We start from the raw sequence: 27,488 nt of genomic DNA, 5'->3' as shown, positions 1-27,488 counted from the left end.
GAGCCCGATTCCTCCAATTCAGTTTTTCTTTCTGAGGATTGCTTTGGCTATTTGGGGTCTTTTGTGTTTCCATACAAATTTTAAAATTTCTTGTTCTAGTTCTGTGAAAAATGCCATTGGTAATTTGATAGGGATTGCATTGAATCTGTAGATTGCCTTGGGTAGTATAGTCATTTTGACAGTATTGATTCTTCCAAGAACATGGTATATCTTTCCATCTGTTTGTGTCATCTTTGATTTCTTTCATCAGCATCTTATAGTTTTCGGAGTACAGGTCTTTTGCCTCCTTAGGTAGGTATATTCCTAGGTATTTTATTCTTTTTGTTGCAGTGGTAAATGGGAGTGTTTCCTTAATTTCTCTTTCTGATCTTTCATTGTTAGTGTATAGAAATGCAGCAGATTTCTATGTATTAATTTTGTATCCTGCAATGTTACCAAATTCATTGATGAGCTCTAGTAGTTTTTTGGTAGCATCTTTAGGATTTTCTATGTATAGTATAATGTCATCTGCAAACAGTGACAGTTTTACTTCTTTTCCAATTTGTATTCCTTTTATTTCTTTTTCTTCTCTGATTGCCATGGCTAGGACTTCCAAAACTATGTTGAGTAAGAGTGGTGAGAGTGGACAACCTTGTCTTGTTCCTGATCTTAGAGGAAGTGCTTTCAGCTTTTCACCATTGATTGTGATGTTAGCTGTGGGTTTGTCATATATGGCCTTTATTATGTTGAGGTAGGTTCCCTCTATGCCCACTTTCTGGAGAGTTTTTATCATAAATGGGGTTGAATTTTGTCAAAAGCTTTCTCTGCATCTATTGAGATGATAATATGGTTCTTATTCTTTAATTTGTTAATATGGTATATCACACTGATTGATTTGTAGATATTGAAAAATCCTGCATCCCTGGGATAAATCCCACTTGATCATGGTGTGTGATCCTTTTACAATTCTATTGTTGGATTCAGTTTGCTAGTATTTGTTTAGGATTTTTGCATCTATGTTCATCAGTGATATTGGCCTGTAATTTTCTTTTTTTGTGTTGTCTTTGGTTTCGGTATCAGGGTGATGGTGGCCTCATAGAATGAGTTTGGGAATGTTCCTTCCTCTGCAATTGTTTAGAATAGTTTCAGAAGGATAGGTGTTAATTCGCTACATGTTGGATAGAATTCGTCTGTGAAGCCATCTGGTCATGGACTTCTGTTTGTTGGGAGTTTTTTAATCCCAGTTTCAATTTCAGTAATTGTGATTGGTCTGCTCATATTTTCTGTTTCTTCCTGGTTCAGTCTTGGAAGATTGTACCTTTCTAAGAATTTGTCTGTTTCTTCTAGGTTGTCCCTTTTACTGGCATATAGTTTCTTGTAGTAGTCTCTTATGATCCTTTGTATTTCTCTGGAGTTAGTTGTAACTTCTTTTTTTTTAATCAATTAATTTATTTTTGGCTGCATTGGGTCTTTGTTGCTGTGCTGCACGTGGGCTTTCTCTAGTCGCGGGAAGCGGGAGCAACTTTTCGTTGCGGTGTGTGGGCTTCTCATTGCGGTGGCTACTCTTGTTGCGGAGCACAGGCTCTAGGTGCGTGGGCTCAGTAGTTGTGGCTCAGGCTCTAGAGTGCAGGCTCAGTAGTCGTGGTACACAGGCTTAGTTGCTCCGTGGCATGTGGGATCTTCCCAGACCAGGGCTCGAACCCGTGTCCCCTGCATTGGCAGGTGGATTCTTAACCACTGCACCACCAGGGAAGTCCCTGTAACTTCTTTTTTATTTCTAATTTTATTGATTTGAGCCTTTTCCCTTTTTTTCTTGATGAGTCCGGCTAAACATTTATCATTTTTGTTTATCTTTTCAAAGAACCAGCTTTTAGTTTCATTGATCTGTTTTGTTTTTTTTTTTTGCGGTACGTGGGCCTCTCACTGTGGCCTCTCCCGTTGTGGAGCACAGGCTCCAGACGCGCAGGCTCAGCAGCCATGGCTCACGGGCCCAGCCGCTCCGTGGCATGTGGGATTTTCCTGGACCAGGGCACAAACCCGTGTCCCCTGCATCAGCAGGCAGACTCTCAACCACTGCGCCACCAGGGAAGCCCCATTGATCTTTTCTATTGTTTTCTTCGTCTCTGTTTCATTTATTCCTGCTCTCATCTTTATGATTTCTTTCCTTCTACTAACTGGGTTTTGTTTGTTCTTCTTTCTCTTGTTGCTTTAGGTGTAAGTTTAGGTTGTTTATTTTTCTTGTTTCCTGAGGTTACATTGTATGGCTATAACTTCCTTGGCATTCCTTGGCTTGTAACTGTATCACTCCAGCCTTTGCCTTTGGCATCACGTGGCTTCTCCCTGTTTGTCTCTGTGTACCTGTGTCTTCGTGTGGCCTTCTTATAAGGACAGCAGTCATTGGATGTATGGCCCACTCTAATCCAGTGGGACCTCATCATAACTTGATTGCATCTGCAAAGACCCTATTTCCAAATAAAGTTACATTTACAGACAGCAGGAGTTAGGACTTCAACATATCATTTTTGGAGGACAATAATTCACCCCACAACAAGGGCTCATCCACTTGTAGCATGTATCAGAATTTCATTTCCTTTTTATGGCTAATAATATCACATTGTGTGACTATCACATTTATTTGTCTGTTCATCAGTTGATGGACATTTAGGTTGTTTCCACTTTTTGCTTATTATGAACAATGCTGCTGTGAACATTAATGTACAAGTTTTTGTGTGGACATGTTTTCACTTCTCTTGGGTTTTACCTAGGAGTTGGACTGAGATCATAGGGTAACTCTGTTTCACCACTTGAAGAACTGCCAGCCTGTTTTTCAAAGTGGCTGCACTATTCTGCAGTCCCATGAACAGTGTATAAGCAATGTATTTCTCCACATCCTAGCCAACACTTGTTATTATTCATCTTTTAAATTATATTCATCCCAGTGGGATCTCAGGTGGTACCTCATCGTTTGCATCATCCTGATGGTTAATGGTGTTGAACTTTTCATGTGCTTATTATAAATTTATAAATTTTTTTTAGAGCAATGTCTTTTCCCATCTTTTGTTCATTTTCTAATTGGGTTGTCTTTTTATTAAGGCAAAGAGTTCTTTATATATTCTAGTATAAGTCCCTTATCAGTTATATGATTTATAAAAAGTTTCTTTATTCTGTGTGTTGTCTTTTCACTTTCTTGATGGTGTCATTTGAAGCACAAAGTTATAAATTTTGATCATGTCTACTTTAAATTTTTCTTTTGTTGCTTGTGCTTTTGGTTTCATATCTAAGACACTCTTGCTCAATCCAAGGTCACAAAGATTATGCCTATATTTTCTTTTAGTAGTTGTATAGTTTTAGTTCCTACATTTGGGTCTTTGATCTGTTTTGAATCAATTTTTGTATATAGTGAGAATTAGGGATCACATTTCTTTCTTTTGCACGTGGATATCCAGTTGTCCCAGCACCATTTGTTCAGACAGATAATCTTTTCTCCCACTGAATTGTCTCAGCACCCTAGTCAAAGATTAACTGACCATAGATGTGTGGATTTATTTCTGGACTTTTAATTCCATTCCATTGAATTATATATCTATCCTTAGGCCAATACCACACTGTCTTGATAACTGTTTAGGTTTGTGGTAGATTTTTTTTTTCTTTTTTGCAGCACGCGGGCCTCTCACTGTTGTGGCCTCTCCCGTTGCAGAGCACAGGCTCCGGCCGCGCAGGCCCAGTGGCCATGGCTCACGGGCCTAGCTGCTCCGCAGCATGTGGGATCCTCCCAGACCGGGGCACGAACCCGTGTCCCCTGCATTGGCAGGTGGACTCTCAACCACTGTGCCACCAGGGAAGCCCCTGGGTTTGTGGTAGATTTTGAAATCAGGAAGTATATATCTTCCAACTTTGTTCTTTTTCAAGATTGTTTTGGCTATTCTGTGTCCCTTGACTGTACATATGAATTTTAGGGATAATCTTTTCAATTTCTGAAAAGTCAGCTGGGATTTTGATTGGGATTGCACTGAACCTATAGATCAATTTGGGGAGGGTTGCTATCTGAACAATATTAAGTCTTTCAATTCATGAACATGGGATATCTTTTCATTTATTCGGGTCTTCTTTATTTTCAACAATGTTTTATAGTTTTCAGAGTATAAATTTTTCGTGTTTTTTTTTGTTGTTGTTAAATTTATTCCTAACTATTTTATTCTTTTTGATGCTATTATAAATGGGCTTGTTTCCTTAATTTCCTTTTTGGTTTGCTCATTGCTACTATACAGAAATACAGTTGATTTTTGTATATTGATGTTGTCTCCTGTACTCATTTATTAGTTCTAATACTTTATTTTATTAGACTCCTTAGGTGATATGACCTTGTATATAGAATATCCGATCTTTTGTTGTTGTTTTCTTGCCTAACTGCCCTGGCTAGAATCTTGAGTACCATGTTAAATAGAAGTGGTGAGAGCAGACGTTCTTGTCTTGTTACTGATTTTAGGAGAAAACCATCCAGTTTTTACTATTAAGTATGTTAGCTGTGGGGTTTTCGTACATAATCTTTATCAAGTTGAGGAGATTTCCTTCTAGTCCTAGCTTATTGCTTTTATCATGAAAAGGTGTTGGATTTAAATACTTTTTCCTGTATCTATTGAGATGATCATGTGGGTGTTTTCCTTTGTTCTATTAATATATTACATTGATTTTTCTATGTTGAACTAACTTTGTGTTCCTGGGATAAATCCCACTTGGTCATGGTATATATCCTCTTTATATGTTGCTAGACTCAGTTTACTAGTTATTTTGCTGAGGATTTATTTGTTTAAATGCACAGGGATATTGGTCTATAGTTTACTTGATGTCTTTGGTTTTATCAGGGTAATCTTGGCCTCATGGAATGAGTTGAGAAGTGTTCCCTCCTCTATTTTCGGAAGAACTGTGAAGAACAGGTGTTAATTCTCCTCTAAATGCTTGGTAGATTTCACTAATGAAGCTATCCCATCTTGAAATTTTCTTTGTGGGAATTTAAAGAATTTTTTGATTACTAAATTTACTTTAATTAAATGTCTATTCAGATTTTCCATTTCTTCTTGAGTCAGTTTCAGTAGTTTGTATCTTTTTAGGAACTTGTCCATTTCATCTGAGTTACCTAATTGTTGGCATGTAGTTCATAATATTCATTTATTTTTTTTCTTTTTCATAGATGTAAATATCTGAAGTTAAAACTTTCCCTCTGAGCACTGCTTTAGTTGTATCCCACAAGTTGTGAGACATATATAGATACAGACATAGATATAGATATATATCTGTATATAATCTTTGCTTTATAGTAATTTTGAAATTTCAGTTTGTATTTCTTCTTTACCCAATTGTTAAGAGTTTTTCAAAACTTTTTGGTAGAAAGGCCGTGTTTTCTGATTTTGTTATTTTTTTTAAGGGAACTTTATTTTTATTTATTCATTTTTGGCTGCATTGGGTCTTCGTTGCTGTGTGGGCTTTCTTGAGTTGCAGCGAGTGGGGGTGTGTCTTCACCCCCCTTTTTTAATTTGCAGCGAGTGGGGGTGTTTCTTCATTACGGTGTGTAGGCTTCTCATTATGGTGGCTTCTCTTGTTGCGGAGCATGGGCTCTAGGCACACAGGCTTCACTAGCTATGGCACAAGGGCACAGTAGTTGTGGCTCGCAGGCTCTAGAGCACAGGCTCAGTAGTTGTGGTGCACAGGCATAGCTGTTCTGCGGCATGTGGGATCTTCCCAGACCAGGGCTCAGACCCGTGTCCCCTGCATTGGCAGGTGCATTCTTCTTTTTTTTTTTGGCAGGTGCATTCTTAACCACTGTGCCACCAGGGAAGCCCTGTTACTAATTTTTAAGTTTGCCATGTGTTGAGAGAATGTATGATTTCAGAGAAAGTAAAATTTCTTTTTTTTATATTTGAGGGTTTTGGTCATGAATATTCCATTGGCTTCTAAAAATCTTGTTTATCTTCTTTGTGGTCTGTGTTTTCCTTGCTTTGGGGGTGTATATGTGTCTTCTTTCTGGTAATTTGGAAGCCTTTTTTTTTCCTTTCTTTTCTTTTCATCATTACTTTTGTATATTTAAATAGTCTTTATTTCTTGATTTAGCAGTTTTCTTTTCACCCTGGCTGTAAAACATGAGGAAATCAGTGTATTTCCACCTTCTCTCATTTTTTCTCATTACCTTTTGTTACAGTATTTCTATACTATTTACAGTGTTTGTATTCAGAGTTCTAGTTCTCGTGCTAGATCAAATGGACTCTGCTCATTTGCAGTTCTTTGGCGTACATTCTTTTTTCTACCCTAGTAACTCTTCTTGTAATTTCTTCAAGAAAGACTCAAGGGCACTATATTCTCTAGGTTCTCTGAGTTCATATTTGAAAATGTTTATTGCCACTTAAATGAAAGAATATCTGTAATTAAATACCTAGAAGCAGGATTGCTAGGTGTCAAAGGATATATGTATTTTTAATTTAAAATATGTGATGAATATTTTCAAAATATACCTATTTACACTCTCAAATAACAATATATAAGTGCCTACTTACCTACATTTCTGCTTAACAGTGTTTATTAAGGGTTTTTTCCTTCTATCTTTGTGAATCTCATAGGCATAAAATAGTATTTCATTTTAGTTTTAATTTGCAATTCTCTTGTGTCTGAGATGGAGTGCCTTTTCAGATATTTAAGAGCCCTTTGGCTTTTTGCTCTGCCTGCCAGTGTACTGGGTCCATTTCTGTTAGGTTGTTCTTTTGTTTTTGGTGGCCTTTCCTTATATTAAGACAGTTATCCTTTTGCCATTTGAGAGGCCAGTGGGTTTTTTTCCTAGTTGTTTTTATGATATGTTAATCTAGTTTTTATCAGTCTTTTCTTTCATGGCCTCTGGAGTTTGTGCCCTGTTTAGGAAGGCATTTCTCCACTATGAGATCATTAAATTTTTAAAAAAATTTTCTCATAGTATTATTAAATTCTCCCCCACCCTGTATATTTTTGAGCCACAAAACATAAGTAATTTGTTTTGGCAAGATGTGTGAAATGGGTCTGATGTAACCTTTTCTTCAGACGGTGACCCTGTCGTCTCGCAATATTTATTGATTAATCCACACATATTTACTTTTGGAAGTCATCAGTATAGCACTGGGAACAGATGGGATCACACAGGAGTATATTATAGAGCGAGAAGAGGGCCTAGGCCCGAGTCTTGAAAGAATCCCAATAAATCAACTTATGTTTGGGGAAGATGAGCCAACAAAAGAAACTGGGAAGGAACACCCAGAGAGACAGAAAGCCAAGATCCCAGGGATTCAGGAAGCAAGTGAAAGGGAGATGCTCAGTAAGATGAGGACTGGGACCTGTTCACCACATCCAGGCATATGGATCTAGCAAAGGCTAGATTTGAGTGCATTCAGAGGGTGTAAGAGGTGGGAGATGGCAAACGGTGACAATCATTTCAAGTTTATCTGTAAAGGACAAAAGAGCAAAGATGCCTGTAGAGGAAAGTTTTTAAAGGTGGGAGAAATTTTTGCATGCTTAAATGCTGATATGAAGAATCTAGTGAAGGAGAGGTGGAGGCAATAAGTGAAGAAAGAGATCAGTAGTGAAAGGTTCTTGAGAAGGTGGCACAAAAATCTCAATCTGCCTGAAGTAGGAGAGACCACTTGGATGCTGCAGCAGGAAGAAAGGACGTAAGGATGGAGACAGAATATCTTTGTTCACTTTTTTTTAAAAGTAACACTAGGTTAGGAACCGATGATAGAGGTAGGATAGTGGATGCCTGTTAGATCCAGCAGAGGTCAAGGGTCATGTCATTGAGAAGCTGCTTGTAGTAAAGGTGTGGTGGCTGTATTGCAAATCGAGAGGATCATCCCCATTTGGTTCCAAATTAGGACCTTTGGCTCAGCTGCTGTACCTGGGGCTGGGGCCAAGGGTCAAGCTTTTCTCACAGCCCGTCACTTTTCTTCCCCATCCCACCTCCCACCTCCCACCTCCCAGTTGGGCTTTGTTTGCTGCCCACATTAAACAGAGCTCCAGCCATGGCCTCATTCCTGTTGCTGCAGTGGCGCAGAGGGCCCCCCCACTCACTGACCCCTGGTACCCCATCGTCTCAGGTCCCAGTTCATTCTGATTCCTGTTGGAACTCTCCTACAAGCAACCTTGAGCGTGTGGCTTGAAGGGCAAGGAAACTCTCCAGGGGGACTGGTTTCTATTGTGGTTGACTTCTCAAGGGCATCCAGCAGGGAACACCTTTTCACTTGAGCCTTTATGTTGAAAGCTGTTTGGTGCTGTTCAGAGGCAGAGGAGATAATTCTGCACTGGCTTTCTGGTGCTCTGCTCTCTCCCTGCCTCTGCTCTGGTCCTGAGCATCTTCTCTTCTGCAGGGGGACACAAACTTGCCTGATTCCAGAGACTCCTGGATAGGGGAGGTGTGGGGCCGCTCTGCAGTGAGGAACAGTCAGCTGAACCTGGCCGGCTCTGCCTGGAAAACCTCAGCCTGCAGTGAGTGGTGGGGCAGAGCTACCTACCTGGTGTGGGGACTTTGGGGCTGAGGTCTGCTAGATCCTAGGGAGCCACTGTCCCTCAGGAGGAGGGACATTATTATTGAAGGAGGCCGTTGCTGCCCTGAGGCCCTGATGCTCATGCCGTCTCAAGAGTCTCCACCTGTTCATTGTAGGCCGCAGAGCCTCCTTGGGCAGTTGCTGCTGTTCTCCGTCCAGCCTGTCCAGCCTGGGGACCTCCTTCTCCTCCTCCTACAAGGATTTGGCCAAGCACATCGTGGACATCTCTATGGCTGATGTGAGGTTTCCTGTAGCCGACTCTGCTGGGTGGGGAGGAAGAAAGAGGAGGGAAGGAACAGGGCAGATGAGGGCTTCTTCAGCAGCTCTCTATCTTTACAAAAGTGGGGAATTCAGTAAATGCTGGCCTGAGGGACTAATCCGAGAGTCTGCTTTGTACGAACTGTGCCCACTAATCTGGGTGTGGTCACTGTGTCCCCAGGTAATGGCTGCTTGCTCAGATAATCTGAACCACCTCTTCAGCTGCCAGGCAGCAGCTGGCTGGAAGTAAGTTCCCTTGCACAGTGTCTTCTCCCTGTGGCCCTGCTCGCCTTCTCTCCTTTCCCTTCTCCACCTCGGCTTCCTTGAGTCCCTCACCGTGAGCTCTTCCGGTGACTCTAGAACCCAGCTTTCATCCCCTCCTCCTCTTCCCCACCCTTGGTGTCTCCCCCAGCCATCAGGGCGAGGAGCAGGACGTGCATCTGTACTACAAGGTGTTTTCTTCTACTCGGCATGGCTTCCTGGGGGCTGGCGTGGTGTCCCAGCCACTGTCTCACGTGTGGGCAGCTGTGAGTGACCCCACCTTGTGGCCGCTGTACCACAAGCCCATCCAGACAGCGAGGCTGCATCAGCGGGTGACCAACAGCATCAGCCTGGGTGAGCCCAGGGGACAGAGGCAGCAGGGTCAGAGGCAGTGTTCTCAGGAGGCCGGGTACTCAGCTAGGTCCAGTGGGGTGTCAGGCTGTGGAATGATGGGGTGTCACAGGGTAGAACCCGGTCTGTCCATGTACCTTCTGACTTCCTGCATCCCTGCCCCTCCAGTGTATTTGGTGTGCAATACCACCCTGTGTGCACTGAAACAGCCACGGGATTTCTGTTGTGTCTGCGTGGAAGCCAAAGAGGTGCCTGCCTTGCTGGTGGTAAAGATGTTGTGGGAGGAACTTGGACTGCCGTGTTGTGAGAAGCAATCTTTGTGGGCATCAGGTCCTCTGGGGGAAGGAGGGCAAGTTGGGCCAGGGTGGGGGTGAAGGCTGGCCCAGTGTTGCCTTCCACGGTACTGACTGCACTGGAGCCTGTCCCTGTTTGTCCCTGTCCCTCCCATATCACGTAGGCTGAACTCACATTGCTCTGTTTCCAGGGGCAACTGTCTATCATGGCAGCTCAGTCTGTGTATGATGCGTCCATGCCGAGACCCAGCAGGGAGATGGTCCGAGGGGAGATCCTGCCCAGTGCCTGGATCCTGCAGCCCCTCACTGTGGAAGGGAAGGAGATCACCAGAGTCATCTACTTGGCCCAGGTGAGCCACCTTGTGCAGCTGGCCTCACAGCATGCCTTGATTTGACCCCAGCCCCATGGGAGCTTTCTGTATAGCTGTTCAACATCCTTCAGTACCCAGGATCTGTGGCCTGAGAGCTGGAGACTCAAGGGTTTCTTGGGTCACGAATCAGTGGGAATCAGGAAGGAATGAGGCAGAGTTGATCAACCTTCTTCTGAAGCTGCTCTTACCAGAGCCTGGCGGCCTACATCCTCTGGCTGTTCCCAGGGTCCTCAGGAGATAGATGAGTCATTGTGAGGCAGAGCAGCACCCTCAGTTCCCTGACTTGACCTTTTGTCATTGGGAAGTGAAGCTTTTGCCTAGATCTGAACAGCAGAGCACAGGGCTGTAGACAGTTCAGTTCAGAGCCTCTCCAATCACAGCAGCCTGGGGTGGCTGCTTATGGCTGAAGTGTGCCCTGGTGCACTCTCCTGGGTCTGTCTGCACCTTTAACTCTTCCCTCTCTGGTTTATTTCAGGTAGAACTTGGTGCTCCAGGATTCCCCCCTCAGCTCCTAAGCTCCTTCATCAAACAGCAGCCGCTGGTTATAGCCAGACTGGCTTCCTTCCTTGGTAGTTAGCATCTCACGGTCAAGACGGTGCTCCAGGACACCCCAGAGATGCTGGGGCAGCTCTTGTTACTCTCTGTATCCTGATGTTAAGAAGAGCTGAGGCTACCTGCTGTGGCCAACTGGGCAGACAGCACTCATCCCTGAGTTGCCAGCGAAACCTAGTCAGTACTTGGTCACAGCTGGCACCTCTGCAGAGCGAGGGGGCCTGAGCTCCCGGCTGTCCAGAGTGAATGAAGCTCAACTCACCTTTTTGGATTTCTCACCTTTTTTGCCCGTCTCTGGAACCCTATGGCATACAGGCCACTCAAGGATCAGGACTGGACACAGCCAGCAGAGCTGGGAGCCTGCAGTGCTCTGACATGGTGCTTACTTAGTTCGGCGCAGCCCTGGGGCTGGTAGGGAAGCAGGAGCCATTGGCCAAGACTCTGCTCAGAATGTGCTCCAGCAGTCAGCTCCACTGTGGGATGGGGTGTTAGGAAACAGAAAACGGTTTAAAAAAACAGCTGCACAAACCAGAACACTGATTTAGAATTGTCTCTCCTCCCTGAATTTTTACAAAATCCTTTATTATTAATTTTTGCTTTGCCGCCCCTCTTCCTTTCCCTCACAGGAGAAGACAATTGTTTGGGTCTTGGCCCCAGTAAGGAGTATAGAGTAATGCTCTGTCATGGAGCCACCACTCCAGAGCTCAGAAGAATGGGAAGACCACTGTAGAAACTGGCTGGATAGATTTGGGGTTAGGGTGGGGGCCTAGCTCTTTGAGGAGGGCTTGGGGTGGTGCGTGGGCATCTCTCATTTCAGAGATGAAAAACTGTCTTTTGAAGACAAGAGGGAAGATAACGGACCTCCTGGAAGGAGGTAAGTGATTTGTTAGGAGGAAGCACAATTCCATTCCTTACCTCACTCAGAGATTTGGTCCCAGCCTTGAGCACTCCACGCACTGCTGTAGCCCCTTCTATTCTAGGATGGGATGGAGAATGGGTTCAGTTTTCTTGTAACTTAGCCTGGCTGAACTCGAGCTTTGAATATTCTGTATGGTTACCTGAAGTGTAGGGGTCGGAGAGATTCTCAGCTTCAGTTCTGGTGCCCCAGAGTCTTTGGTGGAAGAGGGCGACCATATGGGGATTGAGAAGATGTGGTAAAAGGTAAATTTCTGTATAGTACAGAAGAGGTTTATTTTTCTAAAAGTATCTGCAGGATTTTGTTTTTCTCTTACCTCAGATTAAGTTATTTATATATTATTGAAGGTTTTTTTTTTTGATTGCTTTTAAACTTATTTTTCTGGTTAATTTTTTTGGTTACACTTGATATATTTAACACCCTATTTATGTACTCCCATCTCTCTTCACATGAATCTCTAAGACCACTGATTGAAAAGTGCAGAACACTTGCAAATTAAAAGTCCAATGTGTACTTTTATTCAGTGAAGATTATCCTGGGATAGTCTAATTGTGTCGTTTGGGCTCAGAATTCAGCCTGGTGATTGTGATGGCAGTAACTACTCATGGCCCAGTTTCAGGCTATATAGTTTACACATGTGTATTGAGTGTTTCCCATGAGCTCAGCACTGCTTTGCACATGAAGAGCAACCAGGTAAGTTGCCCAGCTACAGCCAGCTGTAGCCCAGACATGAACATGAGGGAGGATTCCAGAACAGATTCCACTGCCACACTCAACGGTGACCATAGACCCCTGGAAGGAAGCTCTTTAACAGGTATGCACCTCTAGGGCTTCTGAGGTAGAGCCAGCAATGGGAATCCGAACGGTGGTTAGCCTGGAGGTGACTGTATCCCCTAAACTAGAGAAGCCACAAGCCAGGCATGTGAGTCAGCAAATCTAAAGAACATTAACTGAGGCTGATCTTACAGTAAAATGCAGAGGTGGTAAGGATAATCCAGGGACCTGACTCCAAATGATCAAGGAGAAGTCAGGTTTTGGTTAAGACAGGTGGTTCTCAGACTTTATTGTGCTTCTGAATCACCTGAAGGACTTGTTACACCCCAGGCTGGCCCCCACCCTAGAGTTTCTGATTTAGAAGAGTGGAGAGGGGCCCACATATTTGTATTTCTAGGAAGTTGCAGGTGATGATGAGGCTGCTGGTCTGGGGACCACACTTTGAAAACCACTGATACTGGTAGAGAGCAGGTCTATGGAAAACAACGTAAATACTAATGAGTTCACTAGTTCGTTAGCTGCTTGTCTCTAATTCCTTTCTTATCTTACTGCCTGCCTAAAGTAAACCCTTAAGGTTCACACAGGCCAGCGTTTCCTGAATTGGGCCTGTGCGGTTTAACTAAGTGGGCTTTAAACTCAGCATCCTTGGGGCTTCAGGCTTTCCTCCATGCTTGCCTGCCTGTCCCACCTCACATGGAGCTGGGTGTCTGAAGTAGCTGGGTGTCTGCTTACCTCGGGGCTCAGCTTCCTGGGGCAGTGCTTTCGTTCAGCCACACCTGATGGGTGCAGAAAGATAAAATATTTCTTAAAACTGTTTTGGTTCCCAAGCATTCAGAACTTCCAGAATTTGCTATAGTATAAATTGGATTTAAAGGACAAATGAAGAGACGAAGAAAAAAAGGTTCAGATGCAAAAACTTATTGATTAGGATGAGCTGAGGGGAAGGGATGATCACTGCCTGACTGCGCAGAAGCATGATTACAAAGTGGTGAGACACACCCCCATTTTTAACTTTCTGTGCTGATGGGACCTACTGTAAGGGCTCCCAACTGGCTTTACTAAAGTCATACAGCAGACCTCTTTAGACCCAGAGCATCTTACCCTTCCGTGGGTTGGAGACCTCTTTGACAGCTGGGAACTTTTCTCCTAAGAAATACACACATATGCACAGACAGATTTTGCAAGCCACTTCAAGAGGGTTCACTGAGTACCCTCGCCTTCCCCTGACAGAGACTGAATCTCTGCGCACACTGCCAAAGTAGAAAACCCATGAATTTTAGAAGAGTGCCTTATCAAGGTAGTGCTTGCTTAGTCAAAATTGGTGCATTTATAGACACGTAGAATGCTTTTGTTCTGAGCCAAATCAAACACCCCCAGCCCCCCAAGAAGCAAGCATCACAAGTGGGCAGTATCTGGTGAGTAGAAACTTCACACATCCTAAACCTTTAAAGGAGTTGAACGAAGTCAATACTGTTGGCAGTGGCTTAACAAGGGCCCCAGGCTCTCTGGCCTGCAGGGTCTCACATGATGGAATATTTAGGCATTGCTAAGTGGCCAACCAATGGGACAGCTCTACCCTGTCAATGCCCACCTCCAAGCCCACCTGAGACTTTGCAGCCTTCTACAGGGACGAGTAAGGTGAAAATAACTAGACATGAAGCCCTTGGTAAAGAAAACAGTTTATTTTAAAAACCTCTAATGTTCTGCCCGTGCTTGGCCCCTGGATGGAGCTAGAGTCAAAAGTTACTACCTGCACGGGACTGAAGGCAGGTGGGGTGCAAGGTAAAAGGCAGGTTTCTGTTGGGCGAGCCCCACATTTGTTGTACGTTTTTAAGGAGATGGCAGTCCAGCTCCTGGTGGTAAGAAAATGTAGACTCCCAAGATTCATGTTTAACTTTACTCACAAGTTAAGCAGAAGTCACTTCCCTCTGTCAGTCATGATTTCCCAAACCACAAAGCTCTAAGAGATACTGGGACAGCAGCAAGTGGGGCTTGAATCTTGTGCCAACAAGCCCCCACACATCATTTCATAATAAATGCCAACTCTTCTTCTCCAGGACTGGAGTCTCTAGGTTCTTCCACCATAATCCTGAATCGGGTGACCCCCTCCTGCTTCCTTTAGGACTTGGGATGGTGAGCCCACAGTCACGGGGATGCCAGGCTGCCACTCTCTTCCTTTGCATGTGAGCAGGAAGCCTGATGACAGACTGAGCTACTTCCACACCAGCAAGGGTCAGGGTGGGCACTTGGGGTGGCTCTGGGGCCTCCTCCTGAGGCACAGTCAGGCTGGGTTCCAGCGCTCTGGCGAGATGCCCAAGGTAGGGCCGCTTCCCAGCCCTAGCTCTGGGCCAGCACAGTCCCCCGGTTTGGCTGCACCAGCTCACAAGCTCTTAGCTGAGGTTGTGGCACATGGGGTTCAGCTAGAAACAGGTTGAACAGTGTTGCTAATTCTTCAGAAAAATCCTGGAATAAGCAGAAAGATGACAGAAAAGGCAGACACACAGTTCTAGATTGTTCAATTCACCCTTTTTACTAAAAATCAATCCCAAATATCAAGCCCTAGCTAACCAGACAACCTGTTTTATTTTTTCCCAACTGCCTTCTACCTGGAAATGGACTTGGAAACCTTGTCCCATTAGTACTCTAGGATGCTCAAGTTCCAGCAGGGAGAGTGAACTCTAATGGGAAGCTCAAAACCACTAATGAGTACTTAATATGCACATTATTTCATCTTGAAGAACCCCAGGAGGTCTAAATTATTCCCATTTTATGAATGAAGAAACTAAAATTACTTTGTCCCAAATCACAATAACATCAAGGACTAGCTGAGATTAAAATCCAGGTTATTCTGATTTTAAAAACCCACACTTGGGAATTCCCTGGTGGTCCAGTGGTTAAGACTCAGCGCTTTCACTGCTGGGGCCCAGGTTCCATCCCTGGTTGTGGAACTAAGATCCTACCAGCCATGTGGCATGGCCAAAAAAAAAAAACAAACCCACAAACTGCACACTCACTATGCCATAAACAAACTATCTGCCTCTTCCATCTTCCCTTCCTCCGTGGACACAGTCCTTCATACAATAGATACTTAAATGTGAAAGAGGACCCCCAGAGCAGCCACTTCATTTCAGGGTGGTCCTCAAGAAATCTGACAAAATCCACTGAGCTTTGGGAAGATCCTAAGAATGCCAGGCCCCATCACTTGCCCCCTTTCAGGATAAAAGGGACATATGACACCTGTTCCCTCTCCAGGTAAAAGGAGACGAGGACTCCTTACCCTTGGCCACTGGGCCTCATGGAGGCTGCCTAGGCAGGCCTCTATCTCCATCCGTCCCATCAGACCTTTCTCTACCAGCTCCCGGAGCAAGAACAGCAGCAGGTCCCACTGCAACACACACACAGGAAGAGGTCAGGGTGGCTAGGAGGACTGCACAGTGACCTTGATACAAAGGGCAGAGCTGCTGAGGGAGGAGGGGGAGACGAGCCGAGACTAAGGGAGTCTGAGCACGGAAGAAAAGATAAGCACAGCCTCAGCAAAGGGGGACTAAACCAGCTAATAACATTTGGGGTGGGGATGGTAGGAGTAACACGACTGCAGAGGCTTCTCAGAAGCCCACTTGCCCCCCTCCCCCCACCTCTCTGGCTCACCTCCCTCGGCCGAGTGGCTGCCAGAAGCCCCACGTTTCTTGGCCTCAGCAGCAGCTGCAGTGGAACCGGCACTTGAAAGTCCTCCTTCCACAGGGAAACCAGCATGAGCAGAAGCCTTCGAGCCTGCCCTCTCTCCAGCTGCTGCTGTGCCGGGGGCCCTAGGACAGGAATTTGATCTGCAACTATGGGGAGAGAGGAATGCCAAGCTCTAAGAAATGGAGGCAGGGTCACGTGGCCCTGGGAGGACACAGAGTAGAAAAAAGCTGTTTTCTAATCTTGCTTGTACCCCACCCTGAGAACTGGGGGATCCGGCAAGAGAGTGATGTGATAAAAAGGAGCCATACCAACGAGGGATGCTAACTCCACAGAGCACTTTGCCAGATGCTGCTCAGCAGGTGGGCACAGGAACTGGGGGAAAAACGGGGAGACCTTGGACATTAGCACCATCCTTAGAGCAGCAGCCCCAAGCCAATGCAGCTCTGATTATTACACGCTGGACGAGGATACATAAGAAGAGCATCTCGTCGTGTCTCACCTGGCGACACCGCAGCATCTGGCCCAGCTGGCCTAGAAGCTGCTCCAGATGCTCTGGGGAAACTCCCTCCTCAGAGTCCCGGGGCCCCACGGCCAAAGAGAGCACATCCTGCAGAGAGGGGTGGAAGCAGAGTAAGGCTTCGTGCCAGGCCAGGGCCAAGGAGGCCACAGAGAATGTGGCTTGGGGTGGGGATCAGCCAGTGGAAAGAGGCAGAAGGAAAAGGAAGACAGGGCCCTGGGGTGAAGTAATGGGCAAAGGTGCCCTTAGACTTGGGGCTTGGGCAGGACAGCACAGCTGGGAGAAGCAACCAAGTGGACAACAAAGGAACAGATGGAGCAGGTAAGCCAAGGGACAACGCGCTGCCAGAGAGCTCAAGAGATGGCACTCATCTTGGGACAGTCATACCTAGCCAATTCCCAGACAGCATCTTATTCTGAAAGCATTCAGGGGAACTGTCCTGTCGTGTACATGTCGTACTATTTTCTGTCCCTCATGATTCTCTGTTCATCTTCTCAGAAGAGTCGAGGTTTCAGTACAGAAATCCTCTGCATGTTGAAAACCAGTAGCTAATGGCTGCTGAGAGTTTTCTTCTCCCTCTTACTCTAATTTTAGTCTTTTTTTTTTTTTTTTTTTTTCAGTACGCGGGCCTCTCACTGTTGTGGCCTCTCCCGCCGCGAAGCACAGGCTCTGGACGTGCAGGCTCAGCGGCCATGGCTCACGGGCCCAGCCGCTCCGCGGCATGTGGGATCCTCCCGGACTGGGGCACAAACCCGTGTTCCCTGCATCGGCAGGCGGACTCTCAACCACTGTGCCACCAGGGAAGCCCTTTAGTCATTCCTTTTTAGTCTCTATTCCAAATCTTTATTCTCACACTACTACCCCAGATCTGGGTCACTAGTTTAGGACTCTGCCCCAATCACTCAATTCTGCTGCTGGAGGACAAAAGCAGCCCAACAATTCGTAAATGAACAAGCGTGGCTGTGTTCCAATAAAACTTTATTTACAAAAACAAGCAGCAGGCTGGATTTGGCCCACAGGTTGTCAGCTGACTCCTGCTCTAGACAGTACCAAAAAAATTTTTTTTCTCAAATTAAGAGCATTGATAGATTATTCTTATTGCCTGTAACTAAACAAGCATCACCTCCCACATAGGAGAACACTTCTGAAACCATATCCCAATACTGCGATGACTGTTCCTTAGAGACTTCCTACTGCACTGGACAGCCATTCCCTAACCCACTCCCATCATCATCTGTGTAACGTGTACTCAGTCAACAATTTTCACATCTACCCCTTTCCCTTTCACCTTTTTGGGTGATTCAAGTACAGAAGTCAGAGAACAGCAGTTACGAAAACCGTTCAATTCAGTTCTGCCCTACCTAATCCCATTCAGTAACAAAATGGGAACTAGCTGGACAACACAGAAAGCTGCCACACAAATACTAGAGTTGAGGGAGAGAGGAGGGAGACTAGGAAAAGAGCAGGGAGAGGGAGGAGGGGAGCCGAAGGGAGTAGGGAGCTGTGTACTTTTATCTCGGAGATGAGGTGGGAGGGGAGGGGAGCATGGTGCTCACAGGCACGGGAGCAGCCCCTCCGCTCCCCCCGGGCAGCTGGCTCAGGACCCTGGGCTCGAAGCATGCGACTCACAGCCGCTTTCACCTCCCTTCTGATCAGTGCTGCAAGTCAGAGGAAGGACAGAAAAGGGGTCATCAAAGCAGCCCTGCACAGGTTCACCATGCCAACCCATGCCCTTCCCTGTTACCAGCTGGCTCTGAGTCCTATCTCCCCCACATGGCCTCCAACTTCCTGCCAGTCCACTTTTGAAAAACTTGGTCAGCCGCTCCCCCTCCCTGGACCTTACCTGTGACATTGGCTGACAACCAAGCACAGGCTTTCTCTGTTGCAAGCCCCACAGCAATGTTCTCTGCACTGCTCAGAACCTGTGACACAGAAGTTCTGAGTCAGGGGCAAGTTAGGACAATGACGAATGCCCAAGTCCAGGAGTGACCCACCTGCCACCAGAAGCCTCACACATACAACCCTGCAGCACTCCTCTCCCACCACCAACCGCCCAGCCCGCTAACCCCAGGACTCCTTCCTACGTACAGCTGCCGGGGTCTCCTCAGGGAGCAATGCCCTCACGGCACCAGGGCTCTTCTTTTGGCAGAACCTGAAAGGAGACAGAGGTCAGTGATGTCTAGATGCGTCAGCCTGGCCCACAGAAGGAAACGCCCCGAGTGCAGCAGTCGCCTGAGCTGGAAGGGCTCTGCCTCAGGGGAAGGCACCCTCAGCCCTCCGGCCCCACCCCAGATGCCCTTCCAATTCAGCTCTGGACTCTGGGCCCTAAAACCTCTAAAAACCAAGATAAGAGCCTACAGAGCAGGCAAAAACACAAAAAAAGCAGGGTGGGAGAGGACCAATAAAGGATGAGTATAAAAGAGGAAAAAGGGACAGGAAAGTAAAACTAAGAGGAGAATGGAGATGAGAGGATTCAAACAGACTGGAGTCTTACTCCCGCCCCTGGGTCAATGCCTGGGCCCCGTGAGGGCACAGCCGGGAACACAAGATCTCCAACAGTTGGGCTGGATCTCCCCCTTCCTGTCCCTGCGTCACCAGCTGCTCTTGAAGAAGCGACTCTGCCTGGCGCACCAGATCTGCCACCAGCGTGGCCCTGCAGTAGGAACAGCAAGGTTTTGAGGTAGTTGGAAAGGGTGAATCAGAAAGGGGCTGCAACTTCAAGGAAACCTGGTCAGAACTAACTTGAAAGAACGTCAGCAATTTTAGCCTCCCCCCCGTCCCACCTGGCCCTTGTCCTCTATCACCCGCTCCCCCGCCGCCCCTCAGCTGACTTTCCTCAGTTTGGCAACAAGGTGTTATAAAGGGGAAAATTGTAAGGAAATGAGACTGGGGACCCTCAACACCTCCATTCCCAATCCCAACTCATCCTCACTTGATATGCTTGACACAGTTCGAGCCGATTCTCTCTGCCACGAACTCCACGGTCCTGCGCAGGGAGGGTGGCTGGTTGTGGAAAAAGGCTTGAGCCAGCTGTGCCTGTTGGGAGGAGGGGGCAGGGCAGTGAAGGGTCCGCTTTCCCTTCTCCACTGCGCGGGCCCCCCGCCTCCGCCCTGCCCCCTACCTGCAGCCCTTGGGTGGTCCGGGGAGGCTGGGCTCCCAGGCCGGTGGTGGTGGTGGTGGGGGTGATTTTCCTGACGAAGCCCCCACTCCGTCCACTGCTTCCTGATACCCAGGAGGCGAGCAGTTTGCGGAGCTCTCCTGCATCAGAGAAGCCCAAGTGTTTAAGTTCCAGGACCGTCCCACCCTCCCCAGCATCTTGACTTTTAAGCATTTAGGGAATAGAAAGACTGAGGCACCAGGGAGCGCCTAAGAACAGAACAATGTACTGGGGCGCTGCGCCCACAGGGTGCCTTTTGGGTACTCATGAAGGGACAGGCCAAGGACCAAAGACCCTCTGAGGGGAGACCAGTATCCTCACCAATATAGGGGCAGCAAGTGTAGAGCAGGTGCTGGTCCACCACAGGCATGCTGTCCTGGGGGAGAGAACAGGCCAGTGTTGGGAAGGCAGGCTTCCCTTCCTCCCCAGTGTGCCAGAAACATAAAAGTCTTATATAAAAGGCTTCAGTCTATTCTGGCTTGTCTCCTGCTGGGCCCTACCGGGCAGCCTGCCTCCTTTACTCTTGTGCTTCCCATGGCTCTGGCTTGACCCCAACACTCACCAAGCCATGCTCTGAAGCTACTGTGTCCACCTCAAAGGCATCCAACTGACCCTCTTCCAGAAAGAACAGGTCCTCAGGGACTGTAGGAATCTGGCAAGAGATTAGGGCAGGGCAAGTCAGCACTTCAGAGATTCGTCACACCTCCTACCTCATGGTTCCAGGGTTTAGACACCAGGTTCAAAGCCACCTTCCTCTGAAACTATGGCAATCCCTACCCCTCCTCCGAACCTTCACCTTCTGGCCCCACCCTTGTTCAGACTCATACATCCTCCCTTTCCCTGTCTTCAGCCACAGTAGTCACCCCCTTCTCCAACCTGGACCCTCACTCCACCAACCTGGAAAAGCCAGCCCAGGACAGCCAGCAGCAGCAGCTTGTTCAGGAAACACATCTCCCCTTCACTCTCCTTTGACAAGACCAAGCTCCTAAAATGTAAATGAGGGTGTGAATGGAGTCTGTGCAAAGAGAGAAATGGAATACAGTAACAGAAAGCTATCACTGGCAAGGTACTTCTCAAAAACAGACCTAAAAGGGACTGCTGTTGTACAAGAAACCAGGTCTCATCACCCCACCCAGATCTGTACTCCCTTCTGAGCTGGGCCACAGTAGGAACAGAAAACGGCCAATCAAAGTGCAAATATTCAATAACTGCCCACTGTCTTTCCTTGTGGATCAAGGCCTGGCCTCTTCCCTGAGGGTCAGTTACGGCTACGGTACCACACAGGAAGCACAGGCTGCTTGACCCTCTTCATAAATGGCAGCCTCAGCAATGTTCTCCCCACACCCTTTTCTCAAGCCTGCTCTCTCTCTACTCACCGATGCAGGTGCAGCAGGAGAGTGAAGATGCTGCGGTAATAGTCCAGCATGGGGACGATGTGGTCAGCCAGGGAAAGGAACTCCACCAGCCAGGGCACCGTGAGCACTGCTCGCCGGGCCCGCAGCCCCTGCTGCAGCAGAGCCCGCACATCCAGGACCGGGGGCACCTGGCAGGGCCAGTGTCAGTCAGTGGGTGGGTCAGTCCCAGGGGCTGGGGGAAGCCTTCTAACGCCATTGCCTTGAAGCTCCTCCCAGCTCCCTTCTTACCAGAGCCCCCAATCACCTGGCTCCTCAGGGCCAGAATGGTGTCCTGGAGCTCACGGGTCGGGGGTGGTTCGGGCCCCCGGTATGGCAGGAAAGCCACAAAGCCCAGGAATTTAGCCAGAAGCCTCAGGCTGAGCAGCACCACAGCAAACTGCCTCCGTTCACCCTGCAGGGCATCAAGAAGGAAAAGGTCCCAAGCATAAGGCTTCTAGAACAAAACCAAATCTGTGGGACTTCTCTGGTGGTCCAGTGGTTGAGACTTCGCCTTTCAATGCAGGGGGTGTAGGTTCGATCCCTGGTCAGGGAGCTAAGATCCCGCATGTCTCACAGCCAAAAAACCAAAACATAAAACACAAGCAATATTGTAACAAATTCAATATAGACTTTAGAAATGGTCCACATCAAAAAAAATCTTAAAAAAAAAAAAAAAAACCAGATCTGTTACAGATTTCTTCTTGAAAATACCCTTTCCCCCTAGGTCAGAACCCCATCATCTCCCTCTGCTTTCTAACCTGCCAGTCCACATCTGATTCCCCGTCTTCATCACTGGGCTCAGGCTGAGGCAGGGCAAGGCTGTTGAGCTCCCGGATCTTCAAACTCAGGCTATCCATGAGATGCTGATTAAACTGGAAGCTATGAAGAGGAGGGGGAAATAAAGGTACTGGAAGAAGTGTTGGAAGGACCAGAATAGAGAAGAGGTACTCCAGATAGAAAGGCTCAGCAGGGTAGACAGAGGAGGCCAATGAGGTTATGGGTGAAAGAATGAGAAGGGAAATGGAGGCAGGAAGTGTGAATTAGAAGGAGCCCAGGCAACACCCAGTCCCATCCTGTTATATTCCAAAGGAGAGAAAACGCTGCCCTTCTGTGAACACAAACCTCTTCTGGCCTCTGCCCCCACTCTCTGTAAGACAGGAGACCTTTACCTGCTGGCACTCAAGATGAAGTCCCTGAAGAAGCCCTGACAGCCTGGGAAGGTGGGGGGTGGGCAGGGCCCCCCACTGCTCTGAGGGGCCACAAGCCGTTCCTGCAGGCGCCGCAACCGCCCCAGCTTGTCAGCTCCAAGCATATTTAACACATCTGGAGCCTCGCCCAAGACAGTGCCCCCAGCACCACCAGGACTCTGACACATCTGGGGCAGGGGGAGGAAGAGAGAAATCAAAAAACCAGTGAGTTTTTCTGGAAAGAAGGCCTGAACAAAATGAGGAAGTGATGAACCCTGTATCATGTGCCATAGATATGTTTTTTGAGGTCTGGATTATATTCTTATTTTTATAGGTGAAGAAACAGAACCTGTAAGATTCAACATCTGCCTAGGGTCACAAGAGCTAGGATTTGAAACCAGACCTGAGTCCTAACCCTGTGCTCTTTCTACCACAGCACAAATCAAGGGCAAGAAAGTAGCGAGGTGCTGAAGGAAGGCCAGGAGAGCCGGGTGTCTGAGGAGGCCTGGGGAGGCAGGAGGTGCAGGGCATGGGAGAGAGCGCTCCGCCTCCTCGAGCTGGCTTCCTGAGTTTCAACCACCACCCAAAGAACAGAACTCTTGTTCAATCTCCAGCCAAGGACCTGCCTGCTTGCCTGCCCTATCCCAAAGTGCCAGCCATTACTTGGCTGCCTATAATACATACTGTCCACTGTAGATTAATCAGTCTCCCGCTAGGGCTATTACCTGGAGAAGTTGTTTTTGGAAAAGTCGAACAAAATGGCTGTGGCTGCAGGCTGCAGAGAGTTGACTCATCATGGCTCTGAGGAATAAGAGGCAGGGATGGAGTGTGATGTAAGGAGGAAGAGGGAGAGAAAGATCTGAGAGAACAAGCCAACCCTTGGGCCTTTCAGCCCTTTACCAGGGGCTTGAGCAGACCTCTGCCAGAGCTGGCTGGCACAAGGCTATGGGAAAAGGTAAGGGACACTCTCCTCAGCCCCAAGACCCCTCAAAGCTAGAGATACACTTAACCAAACATGAAATAATACCACCCCTCTCATCTTCAGTCTACACTGAATGCCAGTGAGCTTCATGACCAACGTGGACAAGAGAATATTCTTTCTGTATCCTAGTTATCTAGCTATGCAAAGTTATCCGTATTGTCAAATGAGATGATGAAGAAAATGGAGGTCGGAAAGGGTCTAAAACTTGGGCCAAAACTCAAGCAAACTGAAATAACAGCATTCTACTTTTTCAAGCATTTGCAATCACAGAGCAAGTATGAGTGATTTCTGAGTGGAAGGAGCTGGAGAAACAAATTGCTTTTTTTTTTTTTTTTTTTTTTGCAGTACGCGGGCCTCTCACTGTTGTGGCCTCTCCCGTTGCAAAGCACAGGCTCCGGACGCGCAGGCTCAGCGGCCATGGCTCACGGGCCCAGCCGCTCCACGGCATGTGGGATCTTCCCGGACCGGGGCACGAACCCGTGTCCCCTGCATCAGCAGGCGGACTCTCAACCACTGCGCCACCAGGGAAGCCCAACAAATCGCTTTTGAGTAGAGGCAGAGATGGCAGTAACTGAAGAGATTAAGGAGGATAGAAGAAAACAGCTTTGCCCTGGAAGGACAAAGCCTTCCTTCAATCAGCTACCCAAGCACCACTAAGCTGCTCACTACTGGAAGCAAGAAAGACAAGGTGACCGGTGTATGAGCACATACCTGATCCTGCTGCCCAAGCCCTTCTCAAAATCCCAGCCAGGCTCTTCATGGCGATCTTCCCACTCTCGAAGCACCTCATAAAACACATCCCTGACAGACACATAAGAATGTCCGATCAACTGAAGCACAGCTGGCCTAACTCATTCTCAGGAGTGCCTTCCCTAGCTCAGAAGAACTGAGGACAGGACTATCCACAGCCCCGTTCCTTATCCTCTCCAGCGTTCTCTATGTGATAATGCTACAGACCCGGTAGCAGTACACCACATGCTTCACATACTTCTGTGTGCAGTTAAAGTTGATATGGCACTCTCGTCTGAGAATCCAGTGACTAGAGTCATACACCTGCGAGAAGGCTGCTAAGGTCAGAGGTTCAAGTCCATGGGCATGAACAGAATGAGGCTAAGTGGCCCTTATGATGTTTGCCAGGAAGGGCCTGGTAGTGCTAAACTACCACCTGTTAAGTGTCAAACTCCTAGTTTCTATGAAAATGACACAGACTGCCTATCCCAGAGAAAATCCTGCTTCACCCCCTTCCCCCAAAGTTCCCTTTTCTTATCACCTCTGTTTTTTAAAAGTATGAAAGGCTCGATCACTGGAGAAGTTGGCACGATTATCAGTTTCTGGCTGAAAGGAGACAGCTTGTGCAGAAGGTGGCATCGCCAGAGAGACCTAAAACATGGCAGTGACAATTAGGGACTGAAGCTGGCAGAGTTCATGCTCAGAAAACTTCATCCCCATTCCAGTGCAAATGACACTACAGTGATGTGAGCTGGGCTGCCTGAGTTATGAGACCAGAAAGGGTCAGGTCCAGGCTAGTAGATGTCTAAGATGGGGTCACTACCTTGGCAACACTGCCCTCGTAGGCAGCTCGCAGGTGGCCTTGCAGAACTGGTGAGAAGCACAGTAGCCGTTCATTCTCAGCCAACAGCTTCAAGGTCCCTTTGTCCAGGTGGGAAAGAACGCTACAGGGACAAGAGCACAAATGACCAAGAATGGGACAGACTGAAAATAGGAAGCTGGCACCTGCACACCACACAGCGTGTTACCTGGAGCATGGAGCAGGTACATGAAGAAAAGTCATGGGCAAAGGATTAAAGATGGAGGCAAAGGGGAAGGAAATAAGAGAGACCTAATGGAGCAGCAAACAAGAGAGCAGGGCAGAAACATTAGATAAACCCAAAGGTCAGCTACCAAGACCACCGGGGGCAGTTTGATTCTTTCAAGGGCTAAATTCATAGCCTTGACACAAAATTGAAGGTTACGTGGAGGAAAAGGTCCAGGGTCACACTACACCTGTGTTAAGCACAAGCATGTACCCCAAGTAACAAGAGAACCAAGTGGACAATGGGAATAAGGCTCAAATGCCTCTGTTGGGGAAACTCACTGAAACTGATGCTCCAAAACCTGCACTGCAAAGAAGACACAATCATGGACACTCTGGAACAGAGGGCTTTCCAGGGAATCTAGAAGGACAGTACCAAGTTGTTGGCTAAGAATGATTTCATTTCCAGACCCCATTTCTCAAAAAGAGGCTTGTTCACCAACCTACGGCTCCTGGATTTGGTTCAAGGTCACTGTCCTTGGCAGCCACCATCCTCCGGGCGGTAAGGAGCTGAAGGACGAAGAAAAGCTCCAAGAAGAGGTTTGGTACCAGGTTTTCTAGATAAGAAAAGAAACTCCAGGGTATTGAACATCATTCAGAACCAAGGCTCAGTCCTACATGCTTTATCAATTCTTTTAACCTGTGGTTCTACAAGTATCTCCATTGCAGGGCCTTTTGCTCTCACTCACCTGCAATGCATGAAGAGTAGACAAGGGCTACCAGCTCCAGACGCTCACGGGAGGATACTCTGGCAGGGTCAGCGGGTTCAGCTGTGAGGTTTCCTGTTCGGCTGGGGTGAGGACATCCTGATTCTGGGGTGGGACAGGCGGGAGCAGGTGACTGCTGCAGCAGCTTAGAGCTATGGGGAAAGAAATGTCGTGTATAGTCAGCCTGCCTTCCCCTCCACAGCTATACTCAGGTTCCTCAAAGAGACATCCACAGACCAGGAAACAGACCCAGGGTTCCCAGGGGACAAATCAATCACAGAGAAAAGCCCTGCCAATCCCCCACAGAGGCAGCTGACATCCCAGGGAGCAGCAAGGCCATACCGCTCCTTCCTGAGCATCTCCCGCTCCTCTTGCAGACTTCTGCACCCTGGGGAAAGGCTATGGCCCCAAGGGCTAGTGTCCAGGACTGAGGGTTGGGAACTGGGGACAGAGTTGATTGGGGGTGAGGTGAAGCAAGTCTTGGGCTTGGAGAGTGACCGCTCTTCGCTCACCGGAGTTGGGTTGATCCTGCGTGAAGGCTTGGTCCTGCTGAGGAGTAGCCACAGGTTTTTCTGATATTCCTTTCTTCAATCATCTCCCCCTCCACCACCACCTCCACCACAACAGCCTGGACCCCCTGCAAAATGCCCCTCACCACTATAGTTATCTCATCCCCAACCTTCTAGCCATTACCATGCTTTACTACAGAGCACCCAGCCTTAGTTTATTAACTCCCCTAGTAGAGCCTTCGTGCCACCCATCTCCCGGTTAAGGGCTGATTCTCACCCTGCAGAGTCGGGGGGAACCGAGCCTACGGGAGGGAATTCCTCCAGGTTGCTGAGGTTTGGCGGATCAGAGCGCGCGAGGCTGGGGCTGCCGGGGCTGCCAGAGCTCTTGGGCCTCCGGCCCCCGGCCCAGGGCAGGCTCTCCCCGCTGACCCCCTCCTCCAGGGCCCCGGGGCCGCGGCCTCCTCGCTCACGGGCCGGCCCCGGGCCCCGCCTCCTGCCCCCACGGCGGGCCGAAGGGGCCTCAGCGGCGGTGGGGCTCGAAGGCTCGGTCGGAGGGAAGAGCTGGCTGCGCGCCCCGCGGCCGCCCCGCGGCGGGCCCCCGGGTCTCCCTGGCAAGGCTGCCGAGGAGCCCGAGGCCTTGGCGGGGGTTGGGGGGCCCTGCGGGAGGACGCGGCTGCTCTGTTCCCTCAGGAAGTTCAGCAGGAATGGCACGAATTCCTTCCGCAGCGGCCGAAGTGAGATCAGCGCGGCCGCCTCCCCGGGGTCATCCTGAGGGAGAAGCAGCGAAGGGCGAGAGGGTCAGCTGCCAGCCCGGGGCCGCAAGCAGCCGGGGCCGCAGGGCGCGCTGAGGGGTGGGCGGCCGGGGGTAGCGGCCCCTAGCTGGAGCGCACTCGGGCCGGGCTGACAGCCAGGCACCCTAGAGGAAGAGAACGAGAGGGGTGGTATCTCCCGCGGGAAGGAGATTCGGGCCAGCCTGGGGGCGTGTCGGCGCTGTTACCTCCGAACTCTGGGCGCTGCGCGCGATCCACCGCACAGCGGCTGCGACCGACAGCTCCTCTCGCAGCAACGACTCCAAAACGGCCGCCATCCCGGTCCAGGCGCTCGGAGGCGATTGCGCAGGCGCAGGCGCCGGCGCGCCACAGGCGCCCGGGGGACGGGGCGGCCGTTGGGCCGCGGGGTGTAGAGGGCGGGACCAGGGCGGTGGGGCGGGACCAGGGCGGGACCGAGACCG

At 48.5% G+C, this 27,488-nt stretch overlaps 2 protein-coding genes across 6 annotated transcripts in view; one reads left to right on the top strand and one right to left on the bottom strand.

Moving 5' to 3' along the window:
* STARD9 (StAR related lipid transfer domain containing 9) overlaps nucleotides 1-12,061 on the top strand; it is a 127,675-nt gene extending 115,614 nt beyond the window's left edge. Inside the window, 7 exon segments of the mRNA XM_049705388.1 lie at nucleotides 8,355-8,472; nucleotides 8,648-8,769; nucleotides 8,971-9,035; nucleotides 9,202-9,404; nucleotides 9,570-9,667; nucleotides 9,886-10,044; nucleotides 10,541-12,061. Coding sequence (XP_049561345.1) covers nucleotides 8,355-8,472; nucleotides 8,648-8,769; nucleotides 8,971-9,035; nucleotides 9,202-9,404; nucleotides 9,570-9,667; nucleotides 9,886-10,044; nucleotides 10,541-10,642 — 867 coding nt within the window. The 3' untranslated portion in view covers nucleotides 10,643-12,061.
* CDAN1 (codanin 1) lies at nucleotides 1,867-27,388 on the bottom strand. Of its 5 annotated transcripts, XR_007475286.1 has the most exons (32): nucleotides 27,255-27,388; nucleotides 26,535-27,025; nucleotides 26,091-26,297; nucleotides 25,731-25,900; nucleotides 25,485-25,598; nucleotides 25,324-25,402; nucleotides 24,781-24,901; nucleotides 24,499-24,608; nucleotides 23,940-24,029; nucleotides 22,972-23,047; nucleotides 22,229-22,434; nucleotides 21,818-21,938; nucleotides 21,325-21,471; nucleotides 21,042-21,208; nucleotides 20,563-20,650; nucleotides 20,228-20,317; nucleotides 19,987-20,041; nucleotides 19,630-19,766; nucleotides 19,441-19,544; nucleotides 19,003-19,161; nucleotides 18,597-18,660; nucleotides 18,352-18,430; nucleotides 18,018-18,166; nucleotides 16,491-16,598; nucleotides 16,300-16,363; nucleotides 15,956-16,137; nucleotides 15,585-15,692; nucleotides 14,212-14,770; nucleotides 13,040-13,083; nucleotides 9,870-11,786; nucleotides 9,331-9,489; nucleotides 1,867-8,791 (listed from the first exon to the last, which is right to left on the bottom strand). XR_007475286.1 is itself a non-coding variant. In XM_033435677.2 (28 exons), the coding sequence occupies exons 1-28, from the start codon at nucleotides 27,342-27,344 to the stop codon at nucleotides 14,645-14,647; spliced, it is 3,702 nt and encodes a 1,233-aa protein (XP_033291568.1). In that variant the 5' UTR covers nucleotides 27,345-27,388; the 3' UTR covers nucleotides 13,975-14,644. The 5 variants fall into 5 exon arrangements, 3 of the variants coding, with proteins under 3 accessions (XP_033291568.1, XP_004273989.1, XP_033291567.1); XM_033435677.2 differs by lacking the exons at nucleotides 1,867-8,791; nucleotides 9,331-9,489; nucleotides 9,870-11,786; nucleotides 13,040-13,083 and having other exon boundaries at nucleotides 13,975-14,770; XM_004273941.4 differs by lacking the exons at nucleotides 1,867-8,791; nucleotides 9,331-9,489; nucleotides 9,870-11,786; nucleotides 13,040-13,083 and having other exon boundaries at nucleotides 13,975-14,770; nucleotides 26,091-26,294.
* Nucleotides 27,389-27,488: the final 100 nt, after the last annotated feature.

The sequence above is a fragment of the Orcinus orca genome, chromosome 2, assembly GCF_937001465.1.
Source record: "Orcinus orca chromosome 2, mOrcOrc1.1, whole genome shotgun sequence".
Taxonomy (NCBI): Eukaryota; Metazoa; Chordata; class Mammalia; order Artiodactyla; family Delphinidae; genus Orcinus; species Orcinus orca.
Note: the sequence above shows the minus strand (reverse complement) of the source record. Positions and strands in the feature narration are given on the sequence as shown.